General features: G+C 40.7%; 1 protein-coding gene across 2 annotated transcripts in view; it reads right to left on the bottom strand.

The window, feature by feature from the left end:
• Positions 1–1,619: 1,619 nt before the first annotated feature.
• LOC135554182 (leucine zipper protein 2-like) overlaps positions 1,620–13,518 on the bottom strand; it is a 171,657-nt gene continuing 159,758 nt past the window's right edge. The window contains exons 11-12 of one of the 2 annotated variants that reach the window (XM_064986305.1): positions 11,784–11,858; positions 1,620–2,474 (exon numbers count right to left, since the gene is read on the bottom strand). In XM_064986305.1, the coding sequence (XP_064842377.1) occupies positions 2,370–2,474; positions 11,784–11,858 (180 nt within the window). In that variant the 3' untranslated portion in view covers positions 1,620–2,369. The remainder of the gene's footprint in view (positions 2,475–11,783; positions 11,859–13,518) is intronic. The other variant, XM_064986310.1, reaches the window with a different exon arrangement.

Here is a 13,518-nt window from a genome sequence, read left to right as displayed (position 1 = left end):
TCAGCAGATAATGGGAACTAATCAATAAGTTACTGATAACCAGTAACCTGGGGGGGGGGGCTACTGAGTGGTGGCCAACAACTCCAGTTGGGTCTTAAAAGAACCCCACCATGGACACCTACTGGATTTGCCTGAGAACAGACAAACTAAAAGAAAATCCCACACCAATTTAAGTTAGGACAGGGGGCCCTCCCTGTGTTTCCTGGGGCCTTCCCTGGGTGCACGTTTTTAGTTTAATGCACTAGCACTACCACAACTGATTGAAATAACTGACTAATCATCTAGTTTTGTTGATTTGAATCTGCTGTGTAGTGCTGGCGCAAGACCAAGTTTGGGAAACCCTGGGTGAGGTAGGAAACAAACAAAGCCTGTAACACATACTTACGTACTTATGTATCATAATGGTTAATGTCATTGCTATTTGAATGATGAATATATTTTCTATATTACATGTAATTGACAAGTCCTCATCAGCTGTATGCCGATTTACAAATTTCTTCGGGACCCACTCCTACATTACACAGTAGTTCACGACACTGCTATTGAAACATCTAGGTTGCTTTATAAAGGTGTGTCATTATTTATTTTTTACAAAAAAGCAAATCTTTGCTATCATTTAAAATTACACACCTATTTACATTCATAACACATCTGTTGTGTATCATTCTACTTCATTTCAAGTGACGCACATACATTCACAACAGATCCGTGATGCTGTTGTATCATGTCAACAAGAGACTCCCCACAATCTGTTCACTTTGTTTTGAAATTACCCCCCCCCACAAAAAACATTTCTTTTATATTTAAATGGTATTCCTAATGATTAATAGCTCTAGCTTCCTTGCTGTCTTGTTTTGATTCATTTGAGAAAGTCAAATAGGGTATCTGGCACATGTTGTCGCTAATGTCATTGGTCATGAATATGCTAAAAAAGGCGATGATGGTAGCCCTATATTGGTAGCGGCATTAGCATATTATAAGCAGTATTTTTATGAATCATTACGTTCCAGTTATAGTAAGCGGCCAAACATAGCCTAGCTAATAAAAAAAAATCACACCAAGACTGATTAAATACTTGACTGCTTTACTTTTCTTTTTAACTCTGCTCCTTTATAAAGTCTGAAATAATTACAAGCTGCCGTCCTTTGAGATTTCTTCCATAATGAATTAGTATGCAACTGCCAATGCTGGAGTGAACATAACTTGAATAAAAAAATATATTTTGGTGTACAGCGACAAAAGAGTATTTGCTTTAATGACAACGGTTGGTTTTGTTTTAACTTCACACAAAACAATGAAAAAATATCAGTTGCAGTGTCTTCTTCAGGTCCTTCTTTACGTTTCATTGACCTTATGCCATAACATTATAAATACCCTTGGCCTAAAAAATAGTATATAGTAACTACTGTGATGCCTAGTTGAATTTTCTGTAATTAACACGTCATTTGTTATACACATATTATATTGGCAAGCAAACTGAAATACATTGTTTGATTCTCCCCGTACATTTCTGGCTACCTATGCTGCAATTACACTGCACTTACAAGGGTGTGATACATTTTGTAAATAGTTCTTCACACTATAGGTTAAAAATAGACCAGTCGATTCGTTTTCTCCACAAATATCCATTTAATCTTCACAAATTTACTGAAAATCACAGTTTATTGAAAGAAAGGTCAAATAACACAGATCAATGTAGCTAGGAGTAACTACTCAGTGCATGGCACATTCTCAGGGAGACGACTCATTGTGAGTCTTTGGCTCTTCACCTCTAGCATGTTAAAGGCAGAAAGAGCTCTGAAATATTAAATGTTGAAAGAAGTTGGCCAGCCAACTTGAGAGCCTATATACTTTAAAATATGGAGGAGATAGTAAATTAACCTTGCTACAATGAGTGACAAACCATATTTGTAAGTTTGGTGTTACAGCAGTTTTTGTTAATGGGACTACTTATATTACAGAATATCATGACCTCACCAGTGCAAAGGGATTTATTTAGAAATAACACACATTTACTGTAGAAAGTAGTGTCCTCGCTCTGAAAAAAAACAACAATGAACAATCATAAAACAAGTTACCAATGCCATTGCTACCTTTTAAAAGAAGTCTAGAATGCATGCCATGTTATTATGCAGGTTTTCAATCGAAAAATTTAAACATTTCACGGTTGAGAAGTTTGTTTTCGTCCAACAATTCCTGTGTCTCTTTTGCAAACTGTGTGTGTGTGTGTGTGTGTGTGTTTGTGTGTGTGTGTGTGTGTGTGTGTGTGTGTGTGTGTGTGTGTGTGTGTGTGTGGGCACAAGTATGTGCTCTGAAAAAGATCTCCAGGTAACGCAGATGTTCTGCATCTCCAATGACATCCCATCCATTCAGTTGTTTTTGTGTAGTTTCGTGTTTTCGCTGCCTCCCTCTACTTCCTCCCTGCCATCTGAGGGCTTTGCATTTGATTTTCCAATCTGCGCTGCAGGCCTTTGCTGTTGACAATACAAAAGACAAGAATGTATAGCTCATAAACAACAGCGGCAGAGTAACAGAGAAACAATGGGCTACTGTACAGAAACAATACTGGATTGATGACAGCAGTACTAACAATACAGCAGTATTACTTAAATAATACAGCAGTATTACTTTAACAATACTGCAATCCTACTTCACACTCATGTTGATTAGCCTATCCCTTTTACTGGAAATATACACTCCACATACACTTAGGTCTGGGACATACCAGTGTTGCAATATATATTTTGTTCCATGGCAAAATAGAAAACTTGAAGCTGTCCTTTAAAAAGCTGCTGTATGTAAAATATTGTGTGATTATTTTCCATCCACAGTTTTTATGCAAGTAAAATCATACTATATATATATATTTTTTTTTACAGCTGTGATAGAAACAGGTAGTTTAATAAATGCAATTTAATAAATGCAGACAGATAATTTGAGATGAGATCTTTTAGTGTCGGTTAAATTAATTATGCGAGAAATGCTGGTGGAAACACTTATGTACAAATATTGATATAATATTTGACAAATAATAACAAAAGTTGAGCTTTATCCAAAATGTATGTTACTTTTCATTTTTTAAACAACTAATTGACCAACATTAGTTACATTTTTGAATTCCATTTAATTTTTTTCCTGAGCTGAATACGCAGTTTCTCTAGAGATGAATTAGATCAAGCCCGAACTGTGCAATGTGGTAGGGGGTTGTAGTTTCCAACTAGCTAATATTCTACATACAGTACCAGACAAAAGTTTGGACACACATTCAAGTGTTTTTCTTTATTTTTACTATTTTCTACATCAACACATATGGAATCATGTAGTAACCAAAAAAGTGTTAAACAAATCAAAATGTATTTTATATTTAAGATTCTTCAAATAGCCACCCTTTGCCTTGACAGATTTGCACACTCTTGGCATTCTCTCAACCAACTTCACCTGGAATGCTTTTCCAACAGTCTTGAAGGAGTTCCCACATATGCTGAACACTTGTTGGCTGCTTTTCATTCACTCTGCGGTCCAACTCATCCCAAACCATCTCAATTGGGTTGAGTTCGGGAGATTGTGAAGGCCAGGTCATCTGATGCAGCACTCCATCATTCTCTTTCTTGATCAAATAGCCCTTACACAGCCTGGAGGTGTATTGGGTCATTGTCCTGTTGGAAAACAAATGATAGTCACACTAAGAGCAAAACAGATGGGATGGCGTATCGCTGCAGAATGCTGTGGTAGCCATGCTGATTAAGTGTGCCTTGAAATCTAAATAAATCACAGCAAAGCACCATCACACCTCCTCCATGCTTCACGGTGGGAACCACACATGCAGAGAACATCTGTTCACCTAATCTGCATCTCACAAAGACACAGCGGTTGGAACCAACAATTTAAAATTTGGACTCATCAGACCAAAGGACAGATTTCCACCGGCCTAATGTCCATTGCTCGTATTTCTTGGCCCAAGCAAGTCTCTTCTTTTTATTGGTGTCCTTTAGTAGTGGTTTCTTTGCAGCAATTCGACCATGAAGGCCTGATTCATGCAGTCTCATCTGAACAGTTGATGTCGAGATGTGTCTGTTACTTGAACTCTGTGAATCATTTCTTTGGGCTGCAATTTCTGAGGCTGGTAACTCTAACTCTCTTATCCTCTGCAGCAGAGGTACCTCTGGGTCTTCCTTTCCTGTGGCGGTCCTCATGGGAGACAGTTTCATCATTGCGCTTTTTTGGGACTGTACTTGAAGAAACTTTCAAAGTTCTTGAAATGTTCCGGATTGACTGACCTTCATGTCTTAAAGTATTGATGGACTGTCATTTCTCTTTGCTTATTTGAACTGTTCTTGCCATAATATAGACTTGGTCTCTTACCAGATAGGGCTATCTTCTGTATACCCCCCACCTCGTCACAACACAACTGATTGGCTCAATCACATTAAGAAGGAAAGAGATTTCACAAATTCACTTTTAACACCTGTTAATTGAAATACATTCCAGTTGACTACCTCATGAAGCTGTTTGAGAGAATTCCAAGAGTGCAAAGCTGTCATCAAAGCAAAGGGTGTCTACTTTGTAGAATCTCAAATATAAAATATATATTGTTTAAAACTTTTTTGGTTACTACATGATTCCATATGTGTAACATCTTCACTAATATTCTACAATGTAGAAAATAGTAAAAAATAAAGAAAAACCCAGGAATGAGTAGGTGTGTCCAATTTTTTGACTGGTACTGTAGTTTTAGCGCAGAAAATGTGATAATTAACCACAATGACCATAATCTATTGTGCACATGGAGGCGGACAGAAGAATGCACGATCGAGAGTGATAGAGAGCAGTTGCTTTGCGAGGTGTTAGTACCTGAAATCGAAGTGGATCGAAGTGATTGATAGTTGGTATTCAGTAGTCATAAAAGTGTTCCTTACAAATACAATTTTTATTTTGTCGGACAGCATAGGCAGCAGCTCTATAGAGATGAGATGATGACTTGGGATTAAATAATGTCAGCTAGCATCTGTTTACTGTTAACCAACATTGCATTGGGCTCCCGAGTGGCGTAGTGGTCTAAGGCATTGCTTCTCAGTGCAAAAGGTGTCATGGCAGTCCCTTGTTCAAATCCAGGCTGGATCACATCCAGCTGTGATTGGGAGTCCATAGGGCGGCACACAAATGGCCCAGCGTCGCCGGGGTAGGCTGTCATTGTAAATAAAACTTTGTTCTTAACTGACTTGTCTAGTTATGTAATGGTTAAAAAAAAACATTTTTTGCTGGATACCTTGAGGCTTCTGCATCACACTTTCTGTCAGTGGCCAAGCCTTTCATTGCCTGAAGTAAAGCCAATACAAACAAACAACATATACAGTGGGGCAAAAAAGTATTTAGTCAGCCACCAATTGTGCAAGTTCTCCCACTTAAAAATATGAGAGAGGCCTGTATAATTTATCATAGGTACACTTCAACTATGACAGACAAAATGAGACAAAAAATCCAGAAAATCACATTGTAGGATTTTTTATGAATTTATTTGCAAATTATGGTGGAAAATAAGTATTTGGTCACCTACAAACAAGCAAGATTTTGGGCTCTCACAGACCTTTAAGAGGCTCCTCTGTCCTCCACTCGTTACCTGTATTAATGGCACCTGTTATCAGTATAAAAGACACCTGTCCACAACCTCAAACAGTCACACTCCAAACTCCACTATGGCCAAGACCAAAGAGCTGTCAAAGGACACCAGAAACAAAATTGTAGACCTGCACCAGGCTGGGAAGACTGAATCTGAAATAGGTAAGCAGCTTGGTTTGAAGAAATCAACTGTGGGAGCAATTATTAGGAAATGTAAGACATACAAGACCACTGATAATCTCCCTCGGTCTGTGGCTCCACGCAAGATCTCACCCCGTGGGTTCAAAATGATCACAAGAACGGTGAGCAAAAATCCCAGAACCACACGGGGGGACCTAGTGAATGACCTGCAGAGAGCTGGGACCAAAGTAACAAAGCCTACCATCAGTAACACACTACGCCGCCAGGGACTCAAATCCTGCAGTGCCAGACGTGTCCCCCTGCTTAAGCCAGTACATGTCCAGGCCCGTCTGAAGTTTGCTAGAGAGCATTTGGATGATCCAGAAGAAGATTGGAAGAATGTCATATGGTCAGATGAAACCAAAATATAACTCTTTGGTAAAAACTCACCTCATTGTCTTTGGAGGACAAAGAATGCTGAGTTGCATAAAAAGAACACCATACCTACTGTGAAGCATGGGGGTGGAAACATCCTGCTTTGGGGCTGTTTTTCTGCAAAGGGACCAGGACGATTGATCCGGGTAAAGGAAAGAATGAATGGGGCCATGTATCGTGAGATTTTGAGTGAAAACCTCCTTCCATCAGCAAGGGCATTGAAGATGAAACGTGGCTGGGTCTTTCAGCATGACAATGATCCCAAACACACCACCCGGGCAACGAAGGAGTGGCTTCGTAATAAGCATTTCAAGGTCCTGGAGGGGCCTAGCCAGTCTCCAGATCTCAACCCCATAGAAAATCTTTGGAAGGAGTTGAAAGTCCGTGTTGGCCAGCAACAGCCCCAAAACAGCACTGCTCTAGAGGAGATCTGCATGGAGGAATGGGCCAAAATACCAGCAACAGTGTGTGAAAACCTCGTGAAGACTTACAGAAAACATTTGACCTCTGTCATTGCCAACAAAGGGTATATAACAAAGTATTGAAATACACTTTTGTTATTGACCAAATACTTATTTTCCACCATAATTTGCAAATAAATTCATTAAAAATCCTACAATGTGATTTTCTGGATTTTTTCTTCATATTTTGTCTGTCATTGTTGAAGTGTACCTATGAGGAAAATTACAGGCCTCTCTCATATTTTTAAGTGGGAGAACTTGCACAATTGGTGGCTGACTAAATACTTTTTTGCCCCACTGTACCTGTACAGATGCAGGATCTTAATTGTAGCACCCTGTTGCAGTGTATTTGAGGTATAAAAAAGCTTCTGAAGTTTATAAATTCCACTTTGACATTTCAGACTTGATTTTCCCTCACGAAACATGTATCAATCCCTTACAAAAATGTCCATTAATTTGAATCCACACAATAATTCACATTTCCTCTTGCAGTGGGATTATTTCCATGCTGTAGCAGACTGGCTAAAATAAAATAAAATGGTATTTGTCACATGCTTCGTAAACAACAGGTGTAGACTAATAGTAAAATGCTTACTTAAGGGCTCTTCCCAACAATGTGAGAGAAACATATATAAAAAATAATAACACAAGGAATAAATACATAATGAGTAACGATAACTTGGCTATATACACAGGGTACCAGTACTGAGTCGATGTGCAGGGGTAGGAGGTATAGGTAGGGGTAAAGTGACGAGGCAACAGGATTGATAATAAACAGTAGCAGCAGCTTATGTGATGAGTCAAACGAGTTAGTGCAAAGAGGGTCAATGTAGATAGTCTGGGTAGCTATTTGGTTAACTATTTAGTAGTCTTATGGATTGGGGGTAGATGCTGGTTCCAGACTTGGTGCATCGGTACCACTTGCTGTGTGGTAGCAGAGAAAACCGTCTATGACATGGGTGGCTGGAGTCTTTGACAATTTGTAGGGCTGTCCTCTGACATCGCCTTGTATAGAGGTCCTTGATGGCAGGGAGCTCGGCACCAGTGTTGTACTGGGCCGTACGCACTACCTTCTGTAGCACCATGCGGTTGGATGCCAAGCAGTTGCCATACCAGGTGGTGATACAGCCAGTCAAGATGCTCTCAATAATGCACTGTAGAACATTTTGAGGATCTGAGGGCCGATGACAAATCTTTTTAGCCTCCTGAGTAGGAAGAGGTGTTGTCATGCCTTCTTTATGACTGTGTTGGTGTGTGTAGACCATGTTAATTCCCTTAGTGATGTGAACACCAAGGAACTTGAAGCTCTCAACCCTCTCCACTACAGCCTCGTCAATGTGCTCAGCCCTCCATTTCCTGTAGTCCACAATCAGCTCCTTTGTCTTGCTGACGTTGAGGGAGAGGTTGTGTTCCTGGCACCACTGACCTCCTCTTTATAAGCGGTCTCATCATTGTTGATGATCAGGCCTACCAACATCATGCCATCAACAAACGTAATGATGGTGTTGGAGTCGTGCCCCAGTGTTAAGGGTCAGCGTGGCGGATGTGTTGTTGCCTACACTCACCACCTGGGGGCGACCTGTCAGTGTTCAGTCCCAGGATCCTGAGCTTATTGATGAGCTTGGAGGACACTATGGTATTGAATGCTGAGCTGTAATCAATGAACAGCATTCTCACATAGGTGTTCCTCTTGTTAAGGTTGGAGAAGGCATTGTGGAGTGCAATAGAGATTGCGTCATCTGTGGAACTTTTGGGGTGGTATGGAGTGGGGTGATGGTGTTGATGTGAGCTATGACCAGCCTTTCAAAGCATTTCATGGCTACAGATGTGAGGGCGATAGTCATTTAGACAAGTTACTTTGGCGTGGTTGAGCACAGGGACTATGGTGGTCTGCTTGAAACATGTATTGTTGTTATTACAGAATGGGTCAAGGAGATGTTGAAAATGTCAGTGAAGACACCCGACCAGCTGGTCAGTGTATGCTCTGAGTACGCATCCTGGTAACCTGTCTGGCCCCGTGGTCTTGTGAATGTTAACCTGTTTAACACTTTGGCCAAGGCGAGCGAGATCCGAGATTAATCCGGAACTGCTGTTGCTCTCATGCATGGTTCAGTGTTGCTTACCCCGAAGCAAGCATAGAAGGAATTTCGCTCATCTGGTAAGCGTGTGTCAGTGGGCAGCTTGTGGTTGGGTTTCCTTTTGTAATCCGTGGTCGGTTTTAAGGCCTGCCACAGCCGATGAGCATTAGATCCGACTTAGTAGAATTTGATCTTAGTCCTGTATTGATAGCTCGTCGAAGATCGTAGCGGGATTTCTTATAAGTGTCCGGATTTGAGTCCGGCTCCTTGAAAGTGGCAACTTTAGCCTTCAGCTCAGTGCGGATGTTTTTGGTTGGGATATGTACGTATGATCACTGTGTGGACGACTTCGTCAATGCACTTATTAATGAAGCCGGTGACTGATGCAGTAAATTCCTCAATGCTATCGGATGAATCCCAGAACATATTCCAGTCTGTGCCAGCGAAACAGTCCTGTAGCTTAGCATCCTCTTCATTGGACCACTTCAGTATTGAGCGCGCCACTGGTGTTAGAGTTTTTTGCTTGTAAGCAGGAATCAGGAGGATAGCTTTATGGTCTGTTTTGCCAAAGGGAGGGGGAGGGAGGGCCTTTAGTGCATTTCTGTGTGTGTACTAAAGGTGATCTACAATTTTGTTGCCTCTAGTTGCACATGTGACGTTCTGGCAAAAAATGAGTTAAGACATTAAAATGACCAGCCACGAGAAGCGCCGCCTCTGGATGTGTATGTATTTTATCCATGTCCTTGTTCTGACTCCAGGGAACATAGGATAGTCTTCAACGGAGCTCGTCCAGTTTCTTCTCCAGTGAGTCTATATTGGCCAACAAAAACAGAGGATATGGCATTCTAGATGCTCGCCGACGAAGTGTAATCATGACGCCGCCGCTTCCTCTTTCAAGACCAGGGGATCATAGCGTCCAGAGCTGCTGACTTACTGAATTCAAAATCTTTCTCCAAATTGAGGTTAGTGATTCTGCTCTTTTGTCCAGAAGCTGTTTTCGTTCATAGGAAATGATGCAAAGAAAGTTAAAATCATCATAATAACACAAAATAAACGCAGAATTGGTTAGGAGCGTGTACATCTTTAGGCTACATTTATCCTGTCACCTTTAGTGACGAACAAACTAAAATCCGTTTATCAAGCAAAACACACCCTGAAAGGAATATACATTTAAGAAAAAAAAATACAAAATCGTGTTATTCTCAGTGTTTTTGAATGTTGACTACCCAACATGGCAGTGGCATTTAGGTTGACTTAAGGTCTCTTTCGCTCCCTCAGTCAGGCAGTTGAGTATCACATGCTCTGGGTGGCTGGCTGCCACATGGCCTTATCAGTGAGGGATCAGCCCCTTTGTGAGCACCTCTCCCTTATAATCAGTCAATTTGACAATGACCAGAGGAGGGAGAAAGTACTGGGCCTTTGCTATTCCAAAGCTTTCCCGTGACCTAATAATATTGTCATGTTCATTCCATTCAACCTTTTATCATCCCAGGTTCGTCTCTATTATAATATAATCTCTTTTACCAGGGACCCTGGTAAAAGACTCATAAGGTTAAGAATGAGGTTAAGAATAAACACTCGTTTGAATGTGGGTGGTATTACATAGATCATACTGTAGGCACGGTATAGGTATTAGCCATTTCCCCTGCAAATGGTTATAGAATCGATGGTAGCTGATCCTATTTCAGCATGACAGAGATGGAGAAATCTCACTTAAAATGCATGGCAGCGGCTCAGTTACACAGTGTTATACTATATTGCAATGGGATCTGTTTCGCTGTACCATCTGCCACGTCCAAACAGGTGTGACACTGCTTCCTTATGATTGAGTGAGCCAGGCTTGGATTTGTTTGGCAGAGCGCAATACAATCAATATCACAGTTCAGTAGATTTTGGTGGTATTTGCTGTAACAACGTGTATGTGCATGCAATGTATTAATTTCACCAAAATATCCCACACAGCCCACATTGTTATTCCCATGGGGAGAAATGCAAGAGGCACCTTGTAGAACGGGTCTTATGCTATGTACACCACCGCTCAAAAGATTGGGGTCACTTAGAAATGTCTTTGTTTTTAAAAAGAAAAGCACATTTTTGGTCCATTAAAATAATGTAAAATTGATCAGAAATACAGTGCAGACATTGTTAATGTTGATAATGACCATTGTAGCTGGAAACGGCAGACTTTTTATGGAATATCTACATAGGCGTACAGAGGCCCATTATCAGTAGCCATCACTCCTGTGTTCCAATGTCACGTTGTGTTAGCTAATCCAAGTTGATCATTTTAAAAGGCTAATCGATCATTAGAAAACCCTTTTGCAATTATGTTAGCACAGCTGAAAACTGATGTCCTGATTAAAAAAGCAATAAAACTGGCCTTCTTTAGACTAGTTGAGTATCTGGAGCATCAGTATTTGTGGATTCGATTGCAGGCTCAAAATGTCCAGAAACAAAGACCTTTCTTCTGAAACTCATCAGTCTTGTTCTGAGAAATGAAGGCTATTCCATGCGAGAAATTGCCAAGAAACTGAAGATCTCGTACAATGCTGTGTACTACTCCCTTCACAGAACAGAGCAAACTGGCTCTATCCAGAATAGAAAGACGAGTGGGAGGCCCCGGGGCACAACTGAGCAAGAGGACAAGTACATTAGAGTGTCTAGTTTGAGAAACAGATGCCTCACAAGTCCTCACCTGGCAGCTTCATTAAATAGTAACCGCAAAACACCAGTCTCAAAGTCAACAGTGAAGAGGCAACTCTGGATGCTGGCCTTCTAGGCAGAGTTCCTTTGTCCTGTGTTTGTGTTCTTTTGCCGATCTTAATCTTTTCTTTTTATTGGCCAGTCCGAGATATGGCTTTTTCTTTGCAACTCTGCCTAGAAGGCCAGCATCCCGGCCTCCCACTCCTCTTTCTATTCTGGTTAGAGACAGTTAACAATGTTTACACTGTATTTCTAATCAATTTGATGTTATTTAATGGACCAAAAATGATATTTTCTTTCGAAAATAAGGACATTTCTAAGTCACCCCAAACTTTTAAACAGTAGTGTATATAAACATTTAAATGCTAACCTTCTGTTCAAGCAGCTTTTTACTGTCGGGAGAGGATTCTGTCTCCGTCTGGTTTTGGAAGCAACCCCCGCCAATCTGTTGTGATACAAAGAAACACAAACTTAAATGTATTTCTTTATTTGACGGGGACAGTGCGCATTAATCAAAATGTCATTGTAAATCTATGTAACTGTACCAGAGTTAGCTAAAGAGATCAATTTCATAAGGCCTGAACAAACAAGCTGGTCTAATGAAAATGCATGAGGTGAAAATAACTATTATACTGCAGATTAAAACAATTTTCACGGTGTGTGTCCATGCATTCATGCGTGAAAGTCATACAAGGACATCATTAGCGCCAGCGTGAATATTTCAAAGACAAACTTCAATAAACAGAGGCGGGATCCAGATCTCTCTCAACCTGCATCCTTTCATTGTTGGACGAAAGTAGAACACAACATTTCCCTTTGAACAGAACTACTTTACACATTACACCTACAGTGCTATACTGTGGCTAAACGACCACAGATAATATAAAGACATACACCATAATCTCTGTTTCTACCCTCCAGTGTGGGTCTTGGCAAATAGTATTTGAATGATGTGAATGCCCCATCGTTTTTTGCTTTCATGGACGGTTACCACAGAATTCATATAGTTCAGTGGCAGTTACATTTGCGAGTACTCCTCAGTTTACAAACACAAATGTTATGGGCTCTGTGTATGGAGAGCGAGGATTGTGGCTTTTCAGCAACATTTAACCAGGGCATTTTGGGGACCATAAGCGAGATTTGGTTGGGGGCCTCCTGACCTTGCAGGCGAAACATTTTAGTGGCCCATCTCTTGGTGGCGGAGAGAAAAAAATTGCAGTTTCAATGTTAATGTCCTGCAATTCTACACATTTTACCATGGGGCGTAGAGATAATGTTGCAGTTTTATAGCACATTTTCTGCAATTCTACACATTGTTTCATGGGCCAGAGAGAAAATGTTGCAGTTTAAAAATTTATTTAATGCAATTCTACTCATTTTTGCCATGGGGCGGAGAGAAAACGTTGCAGTTTCATGTCATGTGTGCTCCTTCTCTGGCCTCTAGGTCACCAGGCTGCTCGTTATGGCGCACACCTGTCACCATCGTTACGCGCACCTGCGCGTCATCAGATTCACCTGGACTCCATCACTTCCCTGATTACCTTCCCTATATATGCCACTCCCTTTGGTTCCTTCCCCCAGGCGTTATTGTTTCTGTTTCTTGTCTCTGTGCTGTTTGTGCTTCTTATTATGTTCTGTTTATTTTATTAAAAACACTCACTCCCCGACTCTCAGCGCACATTGTTACATTTGAAAGCAAATTTCCTGCAATTCGACACATTTGGCCATGACTTATGTCATGTTAATATGCTACATGTATCTGAGTATGCATGCCCAGTCAGTAATTCGGCCATGATTACGACATTTAGATACCGGGCTAAACTAACTTACCTAGCAATCTATACAATGTTAGTTGACGCGGGCTAATTGAGTGACTGTCAGTGATTGATATAACTACAGGAAAACTGCTGATGCACTACCAAATGTCAAAATTGCACCTTCGAGAACTTGGGACCAATGTTCCCTCAAATGTCTTTTGTCACTGAGCAAATGTCAGGTCTGCTGAGCGCAAAGTTGAATGTCGTGAAAATTCTGTGTGAGTTTACTGTGAACATTGATGATGTACCTGCTTTGATGTACTGTTTTAACAGCCGCTACAGTAGCAG

The sequence above is a fragment of the Oncorhynchus masou genome, chromosome 2 (genome assembly GCF_036934945.1).
Source record: "Oncorhynchus masou masou isolate Uvic2021 chromosome 2, UVic_Omas_1.1, whole genome shotgun sequence".
In the NCBI taxonomy this organism is placed as follows: domain Eukaryota; kingdom Metazoa; phylum Chordata; class Actinopteri; order Salmoniformes; family Salmonidae; genus Oncorhynchus; species Oncorhynchus masou.
This window is presented reverse-complemented; position numbering and strand designations above follow the sequence as displayed.